Below are 13,972 nucleotides of genomic sequence, written 5' to 3' on the forward strand. Positions count from 1 at the left end.
GAGAAGAGGGGACGTAACTTTGCACAAGGCCGATTCTGCCACCGTGTTAGTCCCACCACACAAAACCTCCGGGCAGGCAGGGCCATGCGGAATGGCAGGGCAGAGCCGGCAGCCTGCCCTCGCAGGGCAGCCTCAGCCCGAATGCTGCTGTTCGGTGCCTCAGAGTTCTCTGGTACCCTCAGAAGCCCCAAACAGGAATCCTGCAATTAGTGCATCTAACTCCTCCTTTACTGCAGCCTTCTCTCCGATTGGTAAAAGGTCTTCGCAGGCTCATGTAGGGATCCCACCCCTTTTGTGGGTTTTCATTCTGAAGCTATCCACAACTTTACACCTGAATGAATGCCAAGCCTCTCTGAATATATAAAGGAAACCTTCAAGAGCAATTTCAGAGTTACCCAGAAGAAGCAGAGGAAAAAGATTTCATCCAGCTCTGCCAAACAGAGACTGAACCAACCATGCTTCTCCCTGCCATTCACTTCTATGGCTTTCTCCTAGCTTGCATCTTCGCGAAAAGCTACTCGGCTTTCAAGAACGATGCCACAGAGATCCTTTATTCGCACGTCGTTAAACCTGCTGCAGCGAGCCCAAGCAGCAATAGCACGTTGAACCAAGCCAGGAACGGCGGCAGGCACTACACCAGCGCGGGATCCGACCGTAACAGTGAGTATCCTCCCGGCGGCACTTCCACTGCGCCCCGCAGCCCTTGGTCCGCCCCCCCGGCCCCTGGTCCCCCCCGGCCCCGGGAGCGGAGCCCCCCGCCGCAACCCCGGCGCTGCCGCAGCCCGCTCTGCCCCGCCCGGGGAACCGGCGCCTCCGGGGAAGGCGCGCAAGGGGAGATGCTGCTGGTCCCAGGCTGGGATGTGCCTCGCCGGGCGGCCCCCGAGCAAGCCTCCCGCCCCCGTGCGAGTCCTGCGGGACCGGCTCTCTCGGGCAGGTTACTTCCCGAGGGAGGTTCGTCCGGGAACGCCGGGTTTATGGGTTATCCGGCAGAGAAGCAAGATAAAGGAAAAGGAGCGAGAGGCATTTGCAAAGCGCTCGCCTTCTTAACTCACCCTCCCACTGCGGGCAGGGGAGGCGTCTGGGCTACTTTTCAAATGCAATAAAAAACTCTGAATTTTGTTCCCGCTGTTTAGTTTTACTTCCTGCTGTAGCGCTTACCTGCTCAACACCTCCAGCGAAAAGTAAACAAATCAGCTCGTAATTTCCCTATGATCTCTGCTCTGACTTGCCTTTTTATATCTAGTCTTTTCCTGCCGACTTTTATGTATACATGTCAGATAAATGGGGATCTGGAAACCTTCTGCTGACTTTATCTGTTCCCTCCCCTGCCCGCCTCCTTAAAATGAAAGAAATCCAAATAGAGACAGGCACAAATGCACACACCAACCCACCCACAACGATTCGATAAAAATAGCGTCATCCCTGGAAAGTGAAGGCAAAAAGTGACACCGATACCTTTCAGCTAAGCCAGGTGTGTCAGCTTCTATGAATGCTAAGGGTTTAAGTGCACAGGAAACATCTCATCATTAGGAGATTACTGGAGCAGCCCAGTAGGTATTCATCGTCAAGGAGCTGTCACTGGAGAAGAGCCAAGCCAGGAAAGACATAAAAACAGGAGGAGAGACAAACTCAGATCTGTGACCAGCTGCTTCCAGGTACATTCCTGCGTGCAGCTGCAGGAAGGCAAGCTTGAGTCTTTTCTGCAAGGCAGGCAGGAGAACAGCCCTGTAAACAGTCCCTTGGATCAGCCTGCACATCTACAGTCCCTCTGGCTGCCCATCCTGAGACACGGGGCACAGGATGAAGTAATGGCAGTTCGGTGTCTCTTTCCAGAACTTGCTTCCAAAAATCCAAGTAGAAACAGAAGCAGCCTGTAGCTGTGATACATAGATGCACCTTCAAAGCCTTTTATGATTCAGTCTAAAACGTTTCTGGTAATTACTTCTATTTTAAAGGCGTTAGTTAATTGCATTGTGTGTAGAATCTGTGCCGTAATTGTCCTTCAGAAAGAGGGAGAGCATAGCCAGTAAAGATTGCTTATTAAAATTAAGCGCACTGTGGGCGTTTATTTCAAAGTGTAATTACTGAAATAAACAGTTGTGTTTATTGCAGGGTGCAGAGCTGCACATACAGACGGGTACAAACATGCCTGTATGAGAAGCTCTGCATGTTGATTCTATGACAGTTGCCTGAGAGAATCTGCAGGATCCTCTATGTTACATGTAATATAAAGACTACTCTTGATACAAAGATGGTGTTAGTCTGAGTGCAGAATGACTGCGCTGAAATCGTTACTGCTAATCATTCACACTTTGCACGGACAACACCATTCCCCAGTAACTTCGGCTGTTACTACTTCTCCAGTATCTGAGTTCAGAGGGAGACTCAGTCTACTCTAACCATGGAATGAGAAGCAACACACTATTTGAAATTAATTTAAAAGCATATAAACAGTTTCCAACGCACTATTTCCCCCCTTGCTAATGATCCAACATAATTGTTGTAAACATCACAGAGCAGACTCCCTAGACTGAGAACAAGCAGGAAACATTTCTTCCCTTGGGGTATTTTTTCTCTCCTAAAAGGTATGTCCCTGAGAAGAATAGAGAATAAAATTGCCTCTTCTACCACAGCTCCTGAAGTGCATATCATTACGATTTCTTTATGCTGTGGTAATACCCAGAGATACCATCAGCGCTTGAGGCCCTTGTGTTGGGGGACACAACAGTAGAGAGATGTCCTGTAAAGATTACAGCCTACTTTAACTCCTGCAAAACACAGCTTGTTATTGTGAAAATGACTGGTTAAGGAAATCTCTCCATCCTGAATCTCAGTGTTTATTATTCTGTGCATTCTGCAGATCGTGTTCAAGTTGGCTGTCGGGAGCTGAGATCCACCAAGTACATTTCAGATGGCCAGTGCACCAGCATCAATCCCCTGAAGGAGCTGGTGTGTGCTGGTGAATGTCTCCCTTTGCCACTGCTCCCCAACTGGATTGGAGGAGGTTACGGAACCAAGTACTGGAGCAGGCGGAGCTCGCAAGAGTGGAGATGTGTCAATGACAAAACTCGCACCCAGAGGATCCAGCTTCAGTGCCAGGATGGAAGTATAAGAACCTACAAAATAACTGTGGTCACGGCCTGCAAGTGCAAGCGATACACCAGGCAGCACAATGAGTCCAGCCACAACTTTGAGGGAACCTCTCAAGCAAAACCTATCCAGCATCACAAAGACAGGAAAAGAGCCAGTAAATCCAGCAAACATAGTACAAGTTAGAAGTCAGACATTCTCTCCTCTCTCATCTCCCTCTCCTCCTGCCAGAATTGAACTCACCTGTAACCATTTGCTTTACCGTTCTGACTGCTTAAAGACAAGTCTGCCATTGCTGTGTTCTCAGCTGACACTACATGCTTATTGCTTTGACCAAAATCAAAAGGGGCATTCTCAGCATATGGACCTTTTGGGTGATTTTCCAAATGCTCAAGATGGAGAATAACACAAGCCTTCCAAACCCACACTACAGACTTCTACATTTTCTCCAGCCATGGAGGCAATGAAAATTTGCCATGAGTATTCACCGAAGTCTGTTTTGTAAAAAGATGCTTTGTTGTGTGTTTTCATGAGAACAGTTAATTATCACATCTATTGCCTCCTCTATCATGTTTTATGAACTTCTAACAACAGCTTAAAAATAAAACACCTAGTATCTGCTTTCAGATTCATTCTAAAAAAGAACGCCTTGCATGCTGACCTTTGTCTTATCTCAGTATACCAAAAATTAAAATATGCATGGCAGCAATCAAAAAGTAAAGCTGAACAAACTATTTATTTGTTGTTGTTGTAATTATTTAATGAGCTTTTATGTGTGTTATTTCCCTCCAAAATGTTCTTATGTTTATAGCTTTCCTCATGTATCAAAGTATTTTCCTATGATTTGTGGCTGGATTAGAACATATATTTTGTAGATAATGTAAAATAGACATTTTAGCGTTCTTGATATATATTTTAATTTTGAACATTCATAGACTTAGGTGTTATTTTGAAGTAGCAACATAAACATTGGTGTTTTCATTCTCCACTCTGTATTATTTTTGTTTAAAAGTGTGCAATCAAAAGACAGATATGATGACTTCCTTTCAAAATCATTGGTTTGGTTCCCCCCCCCCCCCAAAAAAAAATAAACACTGCTAAAATCCCATATTGTCTGGCTCTGTATATTGAAATGCACACATTTTAATCAGTCATAACATTTAATCTTAAAAAGTGGGAGAACATTGTCTGGTTAAAAAAATCAATCCATGATATTTAATATTAAAACAATCTTTCTGTGGATTCTTTTTTGATGTAAAAATCTTGTATGGCCGTTTTACAGATGGTGCTTATTACTGGTCATCTGAGCCAGGTTCTTATTTAACAATTCTCAAGTTGTACATTGCAGAAGAAGTGTATATTTGGGAAGTTTTACAAGCTAGTAAGACACCACTTTTTTTTTTTGCTCTTCATTAGTGATGATCACGTCAAAGACTAATGGTAAAAATAACATGTAGGTTCATCTTTCCCATAGAGCCAACAGAGACCTGTACAACATCCACAAATTCTTACAGTAAGCAATCTACCTTTCAACACATAGTCCATGAATCACCTGTTCTTAATCTTTCAAACTATATTGAAAAGCTATGGGCGAGATTTCATCACGGGATTCTGCTGATCTTAAATCATTAACTTTTACAACCCATTTGCACCCAAAGAAAAGATTACACAAGAAGAGGGCAAGGAAAGTCTTGCCTGATAAGGTGTCACACAAGGTCTCTTTGACCTTTTCTTTCTCTTATTCTGCTTTGCATTTTAATTCCAAACGATTCATTATGAAGTTCTTGGCAGAGATCTTCTGTGGTCGTTAATGCAGAACTGTTTGAAAATCACTGCTACTGCTTCACTTAATGAATCCTAACTTTTACCTGCAAAATTTAATGATTTTTGTTCAAAGCTACTCTCTTTGAAGAATTCTCTTTCAGAACTGCTGTATGTAAGAAGGATATATACTTTCTTTTTTCTTCAAGTGATCTAGTTGGTGGTACAGTTAAAAAACATTGCATTAATGACCTAGTTGTTTCAAGTTAAGTTCTGTGATTGTGAAAATATCAGAACGATGAGATTAGAGACAATTTATGCTTAAATTCTCTGATCTTAAAGATGCTTCTTTTAAGCCTAAGAGGATAGATGATGAATAAAGGAGCTAGCAGGGAGAATGGTGACATGCCATTGCTCCTAGGCATACCAGTCCAGTGGACCTACAGATATCCTAGTTCTTTATTTTAACAGACATTAGAGTCTTGTTCAATCCATTTTATGAAGGAAAGATTATTCTCAAATGCCAAACATCTATCCACTTTTAAATTGTTCTCCAGCTACTATTTCAAGATGACAAAGCACAAAAGATTGAGATAATGGACCAAAATTTAACCAAAATTCTTTTCAAAGCGATTAGTCACTACACATCAGTAAAGCTGCCCTGCCTGTTCTGTGTTTGACTCCCAGAAGTAAGAATGGTGAAAAAAACCCACACATCTTGCTCACAACTCTTCTAGTTAGTGAAGTTTAACTGTAGGAACAATATACACATTTAATAAGAGTTTGCATTTAGCAGTAGAGATAACTCCTGGTTTGTTTTTTCCTGCAGACCTACCTGAAGGGGAATAATTTAGACATGCTTCGATTAGGATGACTTCATGAAGTTTGCTGGACATGCTATAGAAAGACCGTGGAGCCCATCTCTCAGTTTGGAACATGAAGGAAGCCCATAGGAGCTTTCCCCATCAGCAGCAACTTAACTTTGAAGTGACACCTGGGTTAGCTGTAGTCTCTTCTTTGGCCACGACTTTGGCCTTCTGTGGGGGAGATCTGCAGGAAAGCAGTGTTAGAAATATGTTAATCCTGAATTTTCTTAAGGAATAATGTTACTCTGTGACTCCTCTCCTAGCTCTGAATGCTTCAACCAGCCTCTACAATATGCCTTGTTTAATCTTGTTACACGTGAATTCACAGGGGTCTATCCAAGGATGCAGACAAAAGGCATTATATGAGTGCATCCAACTAGTATTTTCTATATGGAGAGTCCCTAACATGTAAAGTGGCAGTGGGTAGGATATGGGCCATCATTATTGTATCTACAGTGGAGAATCTTGCCAAAGTTTCTCAAAGATTCAATGAAAAAAATATACTGCTTAAATTGAAATAATTTTAAATATAATACATCTTGTGTTCATTTCAGAGCTAAAAAGAAAAGACAAACTTGCTAGAATTTTCCTATCTTTCATGTGAAATAGTAAGCCACATAGATACAAGAAGCATGTAAACATTTTGAAAAAGTACAAAGTGGAGAGCATATCTGTAGAGCAGATAAGGTAAGTTTTTACACCAATTAGACCACTATAGTCTAGATTTATTACACTAAGAATATATAGAAGTTGACCAGGGGCTTCTTAAAAAGCATTTCAAACATCTTAAATGGAACCTAATAAGTTTTCATACTTCCTTCTTTAGAAAACTAAAAGTGAATAAATTAGAAATAATCTGTTAATCTGCCATCGTTATTTCATTACTTTCGAGTTGATGACAATTGCCCCCAGCTAAGGGGTAAATTGTTTTATAATTAATGGAAATCAATTTTCCTTAGACATCACTAGAAAGAATCTTAGCCAGATGCTGATTGTTTTGATAGCATGGTAGCACTCAGAAGCACACTTCATAGAGGCAGTGGTAGACAGTATGTGTCATTAAGACATTATCAACTCCAGAAGTCAGAAGGGCCTGACACTTGCAGTCTAGACTAGAAAGGCCCTTTGAGAAGTTTATTTATTCAGTTTTTTAATAATAGTAACAAATCTGTTGCTCTCTCCTTTCCAGCAGCCTTGGAATCAAAACCACCCAATCCAAGTTCAGTCATTTGTTTGGAAATAAAGCAGACTTTTGAATTAGACCCTTCAAAATACCTAACAGATTTCTGCTAGTAAATCACTGTAGTCCTCCTAACCTTGACCTTTATATCCTTCCTGAAGAAGTACAGCATTAATCAAGAAAGGACTGTTCAACACATTCCACTGTGAGAGTCCTGTTGCTACAGTATTAACCTGGAGGTGTTCAGTGGAAAATTATAAGGAATCCTTAGTGTTGGAAGGTATCCTATTCTCATGATGCATTTCCTTTCCCGTAGGCCAGGCAAGGGGCTTTGATTTTAAGTTCATTGACATACATATAAACATTGCTCCAGGCTAAAACTGAAAATTCTCTAGAGATTTATGAGTTAAGCAGACATTCTGTCACTGGATTTGTTAATTTTGCCTGAACGTCGCCCCCACAACAAAAAGCCTGCCCATGCATCTTTCTGAAAGACATCCAGCCTTTCAGCTCACTCATCATATGAGTTATGTGGACTGACACACTAGAAGAGTGTGATTTACAAGTGATATTGCCTACCACTGAGTTAAGATTCAAGCGTCTACCTTCCTCAGTACTTCCATGACAGAAAATACTCTTCATTCTTAAATTAATGCTCATCAAACTACATGCTATGAAAATAACTAGTCTCTACTAATTGCGGAGAAAAATCTCTACAAACACTGGACTGTAACTCCAGTTCAGGTGTTTGTTTTTTCTTAACTTACTTTGGTTTGACAACATATTAGAGTGAGTGAGGTTGTGTTACATTACCTAGCTGGAGTTCAGGCCTTCTAATGCCTCTATACAACCACAAAGAAATACAGAAGATGTCTTAATATAAATGAAAATCAGGACCACTGACTTCAGTAGGACTGTTTGTGGAATATGGTACTTCATGAACGTAAAGGAAAATAAAAATCTTTAGGTCCCTGGAGAAGAGGCCTAAGTCAGAATACACTGCAACAACAATATAGTTCCATTTACTAAACCCCAAACGCAACTGCTGTCAAAAAGTGGCCTTTGTTATCATCTACTTAAGTAAAAAATATGAAATTACCTAAAAATGTTTTGTTGAACACTTTGTCTATTTTTTGTCCCCTGGCCTATTTTAGTAGTTGTACAATAGTGTATTGTTGCCTCATTGTTTAAACCCTTAGCTGTTTTGAACTGTACTTACTACAATACATTTGCTTTTTGATACAGAAATATTTTAAATCTCTTTTTAGAATGACTGGATGCATCATTTTTTAATTTTGACTACTGAGAGGAAAAGTCATGTTTTGACTTGACCCAGGAGTTCCACTTTTGATTTATTTTGTTATCCCCAGTGACTTAGTGAGGAAATTGCAAAGAAACTTAGTAAAAGCATAAACCAGTCTGTAAAGTCTGATGCTTTGGTGGGCTAAAGAAGGGCTAACCAGGCACATTCATTAAAGTTCTTTTATACGAAACAGTGGAGAATTGAGGGAGAGGGCCTAAGGAGAAAAGTACTTGTCCGGCCCTACCACAAGAACAGCACTGAGAAATGGAAGGACTATGCAGAACTTTAAAAAAGACTCTGTAGCATAAAGACTTTGTTTTAATTGCAGCTGAAGCAAGTTTAAACATCTGTTGCTTGTTAGATTATTATATTTATTTATTTACTTATTTATTTATTCATTTATTTTTGGGATGGGTTGAAGAAAGCTCTTTTAGATTCCCTATGGCCATTAAGCTGGGATGGAGAACAGAGGTCTGCGTGTTTCTAAAATGTAAAGCTGCAAAAATTTTGGTTTTAGCAAGGATCACTTACCTTTTTTTTTCTCCCCCACTGAAAAAGCCTGCTGAAACTTTTGCTTTTGTACGTCTTTATTACATTTTTTAGGACAGTAGCCAGAACAGCTTATAGCAGCGGGGAACAGGTTGTATTGCTGCACTGCATTGTTTGTTTTTGGATATTGAAATGTCTGAATCTGGCTGTGTCTAGAAGAGGAGAAAGAAGAGAAAATTGATCAAAAAAATAGAACAAAACGGCATGCAGAGGACAGCATGTGCTGCATGTCCTTAATTTTCTTCTGATCACCACAACTTTTCATAAGATTTCAAAAGACTTGTTCCGTCTGCAGATTGCCAAGCCAAACATTAGCCAATGCACATGCTACCCTTGGGATTTAATAGACTGCCAAGTCTAAATTCTAGATAACCATTTCTGACTGACTCTGTGTCTTCTCTTCCCGTGTAAAGGGAAGAATGCACAGCACAGTGTGTCTGTACCATCCACACATTCCACGCAGAACCAGAGCAAGTCAGGAGACTTCAGAATCTGACATCTTCACAGAAACTCATGTTTCACTGCATTGGTCATATTTTCTGGTGGGTGACCACAGCCTCCTCTTTCCGAGGAGAAAGAATACTGCCTAAGCTGAAAGGTTCACATACAGGTTTCTTTGAAAGCTATCAGACTACCACATACCTGGACTTCCTTGTTGAAGAATTTGGCTCAAAATCCTGCTTACAACCTACATAAAATCTACCAGTAGATTCCCTCTCAGTGTTACCCTTATAAAATTACAGTAATCTGATTTTGTGAACAAGACCATTAAGAATACAGGTAGCAAGTTATCCATAAAACCTGTTTTAGTGCTCTGCAACTATTGTCCCCATATTTTCTTTCAAACTTTTTGTAACTGGTTACAAATCTTGACGCTTCTGCCAGAAGACAATGTTTGCAACATCCTTTGCCATGCATAAAGTAAGTATTAAGATGGATTTCCATTTTTATTTGCTTAAATACTTTTTTGCATACTTCTTGCATAAATGCCCTAACTAGACCATTCAAGCCACTGTCTGAATTTTAACTTAAGAATGCAGCACTTTGTGGTACTTTTAATCTACTCAAATATTGCAGACCCCTGCAAATCTGCCTGCTTCTGCCCTCCACTTTGAAACTTCTGGCTCTAGCAAAATCTAAGTCCTCTTTCCCACGGTGCCTCAATGACCAAGCTCTTTTCTTTCCAGTAGTTCAGTTTCTTGACCCACAATTCTGTTCTGACAGAAAAAAAAATAAAGGATGCATTACTTAAACCATTTTCTGAAGTGTTCAGTAATGAAGTAAACAATGTATGTGGAAACACAAGTGTACTGGCACGGGTAAGTGTCAGGAAGAATTTTTAAAGTTAAGATGAGTTGTACTGCATTACTCAGAAAAACAGTAACAGGACACAGAGCATTTTTTCTCTGAGTAGTTGATTTGCATCCAGCTAGATGAGTATGTTGGAAAATGGTTAACCTTTGATGGTTTCTCAGTGGTATATGTTAAATAGGCTGAGTCTTTGTATAATTGCTGGATGACAGGTAGCCACATTCCTGCAGTTGGGAAAAATCAGTAACCTTGATCTTTCGAAAAACTGAACAGGAACAAAGGACTGACCCTTTCCAATTTGACATTTTCATGCTAGACCTGGACAAGCCAGCAAAGGATGAGGCAAAGGATTAGGACAGGACTACAGTCTTTGGGCACTATTATCCTGCAGGTTTTGCTCACTATAAAGCAACTGTTTAGAAAGAGAAAAAAGATGCACAAACCTTCCCACAAGGCAGGCTGCATTTTAACGCACTTCCCTTACAAACTGCCAAAAAGGTTAGAACGTAGCACTAAAAATTCAAAAGCAGAAAAATGAACCAGCCGCATGATTGTTTTGTGTAATGTGTACCATACAAATTCACAATGAAGGCGAAGTCCAATTTTTGTGTTGGATGGTATCTTGTCTTACCTGTTGCAATTTCAGTCCTTGATGATATAGATAGGACCAGCCTTCACTTGTTAAGTAAAAACTTACATGGATGGAATCCCTCCTATATGAACTCTGGCAAACCGACTTCATCTATGTTCTTCAGACATGGGACTAATGAATAACATTCCTGGCATTCTAAGGGTAAGGACCATTATTAACATGACGAGACACAGAAGCAATACTTTCTGTAGTAATAAATAGTAAAGCTTGTTCTCCTATTCATACTAAATCTGCACATTTCATCGGTGCTATTTGATTCTCTCCATCATTTTAAGTTTGGTGAATTGTTTCACATTCCTTCACAAACATTCCATGGTGATAACAGAGAACATGGTAAAGCAGTAAAACACGGTATGATAATATGCACACACCAAAATTTAATTTAAAAAAAAAAAAAGGCAAAGATTTAGAGCATTGAAAATCCCAACTCTATTCCAACTCTAAGTTCACCTCTTAAGTATTCTCTGATGTTTCACTACATCATTCTGTATCACTGGCATCTGTGGCTTAATACCACATATTTAACCAGTTCATAGACTAGTTCTGCTTTAAATTGTTTTGGGAAAAGGAAACTACCATTAGACTTTCCTCAGAGGTAACTGTTTCTCCAGCCATGACTGGACGCCTGTCAAAAAAGAATAAATTAAACATTTCTTTTTTTACTGAGATGATAGGGCACTATCCTAATGGCTGGTGCCTGCTGTTAAGTCACAGTGACAGTGGAAAACAGCCTCGGGCATTTCCGTTCCTCAACTACCATGTCTTAAAACTTTGTTACGGCCACCATACAATGCAGTCTGGCAGTCAAACACCCTAAAACATGATTCCTGTAAACCAGCACAATAAACAGTGACATTAAAGCTGAGCAGATAGGCCTACCCAACCTTGGCATTACTTAACATCTCACTAATGTACCCAGAACCTGCAAAGACACTCCTGGACCCAAGCGTTTAAGGCTAGTCAACCATTTCTAATGAAAAATCATGAGGCCTCCTCCTCATCACCTACTTGCCAAAGTACTCCCCAAAGCGGTAGAAGACTTTCTCCAAGTCTTTAACCTTTTTGAATTTCACAAAAACTCCTGCAGTCAGGGACTCTCTCTGTCTCATGAACTGTTGGATTAGATACTATGGGGTAATTCTCTTACCTTTAAATTCTTCTACTTTGTGTACACAAAGTACTCATTAGCTCTTGAATTAACCTTCCATATCCCAGAGAAATAGCTTACAGGATTATTGAGTAGAGAACAGATAAACACTCCCGGGTGAAGGTAATATTTTGGGATGAAGCTTTAAAATGTGTGTCAAACATCAGATGAAATCTCTTGTCAATTTTTTCTTTAGTACTTGCACAGAACATAAGCAAGATGCTTCCTCTGTGTATCAAGTCATATTTGACTTATTCATTCATAGACTCTAGAAGAAATCTACCTACCAGGACCATGTAAAACAATGCCAAAAGTGTGACATAAAACACACACCACACAACAGGTGAAACTCAACATATCTTTTTCAACACTTACCTACAATGATGTGCAAGTATGAAAACACTCTGTTGTGTGCAGAGACCACATTTCCTTTACATTCGTAGCATTCATATTCACTATTTACAGTTCAACTATTAACAAACTAAAAATCATGGAACACTTCTACCTCCCTGACTGAAATTTACAGCTTTTTACACCATTTTATCAAAAATCAAAACCGTACATCAGAAATATTTTGCAGAACTGTATATGAAGGCACTAGCACTTAGAATTCCCCTTAGGGATCTGATCTATAGGTGATTCTATGCACACTGTATATGAGGCACGTAAACACTCTTTGATATTTGATAGGCAACTATTTACATCATTTAAGTTATGCATGTACATAACTCCCTTGCTGAATACATGCCGTTTTGATCTCAGTTCCACATAGCAATAGGAGCAAATCAATAGCACAACACTTCATGTAAATATTCTACGCATCTATAGCATCTTTCATCAAAGAATCTCAGAGCAAGAAATAACCTTTTGCAATCATATTTGTAAAAATACAAACATAAAAATATGCTAATATGAAATAAGATAAGATTTCCCTGAAGGTGTTAATTATGATTTGGAGGGAAAATAGTTTTGCCTTTTTCAACATTCCAATATCTATTATACTGCCTCAAGCTATATGTTCCCTATGACATGATATTGACTTGGGAACCACTGACACCACAGAGAAAATAATCTGAGGCAGCTGCTGTGCAACAAAGACTGAAACAGCAAAGGTGTAAGCCTGTGCAAAAGGGCTATGTGGAGCGTCGATCAGGTCCCAGTCACAGGCAACAAGTAAAAGATTGTGAAGAGCATAAAAGAAAACTGTCACATGATTATTTTTTCTAGTGATCAATCAGAACTGAAATAAAATATCTGGAAACAAAATGCCTACCCAGACTATGCTTTCTCAACTTTTTTTTTTTCATATATATAGTTGTAGAAATGATGATGAAGCCTAAGACTTTGGGATCTGGTGTGAACTGCTACAAACAGCAACAGACATGCAAGATAAAACCTGAAATACTGCCTTTTGGGGGACATTCTAATCTCTCTAGATATGCAAAGAACCTGTCTGTCTCTGTAAACAGTGACTTCAACGGTTAAAGACAGTAATTGGTGACTTAAAGAAAGCCAAGACTGCTACCATACTTGAACAAAAAACGCCTCTGAAGAGAACTGGCATTCCAATTGCTTACTTACAACTCTGGATGTTCATTTTATGGATTGCCACCACTGAAGTAATAACTTATATATCTCGATAAAATCAGTGAAATACAATTCTGCAAACACAAGGTTCTGGCTAAAAGCCCACATCACTGCTCAGAACGCTGCAGATACTGTGTTAGCTGCAAGAACGGTCCTCAGATTTTAAATATTTTTAGCTTTATGCTTTCTTTTATATATCTTGCACTTCCATGGTAGGAAGCATTATATTTTTTTGTGATTTTGCTTTCACAATTCACTTTAATTTGCAAAGTGTTCCTTGATTGCATGCATTGCCCTTTAAAACACACAACAGTGAACCTTGCTGCTAGTCAAGAAAAGATAAATTAATCTTATTTTGCCTACATTAAAAACAAAATGCTTCAAGAACTTACAAATTACTTTCAAAAAGGGACAGACAACTTCTCAGTTAATTAATTTACACCACATCTACAGAAGACTCAATTGCAATTTTAAATTAAGAAATTTTACTCTTTTACTCATTTTTCACAAAAACCTTTCAGTATGA

The 13,972-nt window shown here is 39.6% G+C and overlaps 1 protein-coding gene across 1 annotated transcript; it reads left to right on the plus strand.

Annotated features, from left to right (window-relative positions):
* Positions 1-305: 305 nt before the first annotated feature.
* On the plus strand, positions 306-4,196 carry SOSTDC1 (sclerostin domain containing 1). The gene is made up of 2 exons (XM_064441757.1): positions 306-660; positions 2,861-4,196. The coding sequence occupies exons 1-2, from the start codon at positions 456-458 to the stop codon at positions 3,274-3,276; spliced, it is 621 nt and encodes a 206-aa protein (XP_064297827.1). The 5' UTR covers positions 306-455; the 3' UTR covers positions 3,277-4,196.
* The last annotated feature ends 9,776 nt before the right edge of the window (positions 4,197-13,972 follow it).

The sequence above is a fragment of the Phalacrocorax carbo genome, chromosome 2 (assembly GCF_963921805.1).
Source record: "Phalacrocorax carbo chromosome 2, bPhaCar2.1, whole genome shotgun sequence".
Classification (NCBI taxonomy): Eukaryota; Metazoa; Chordata; class Aves; order Suliformes; family Phalacrocoracidae; genus Phalacrocorax; species Phalacrocorax carbo.

Coding starts and splice junctions, on each gene's coding strand:
- SOSTDC1 (XM_064441757.1), top strand. CDS start 456: ATGCTTCTCCCTGCCATTCACTTCTATGGCTTTCTCCTAGCTTGCATC. Junction 661..2,860: donor CGCGGGATCCGACCGTAACA/GTGAGTATCCTC, acceptor TGCATTCTGCAG/ATCGTGTTCAAGTTGGCTGT.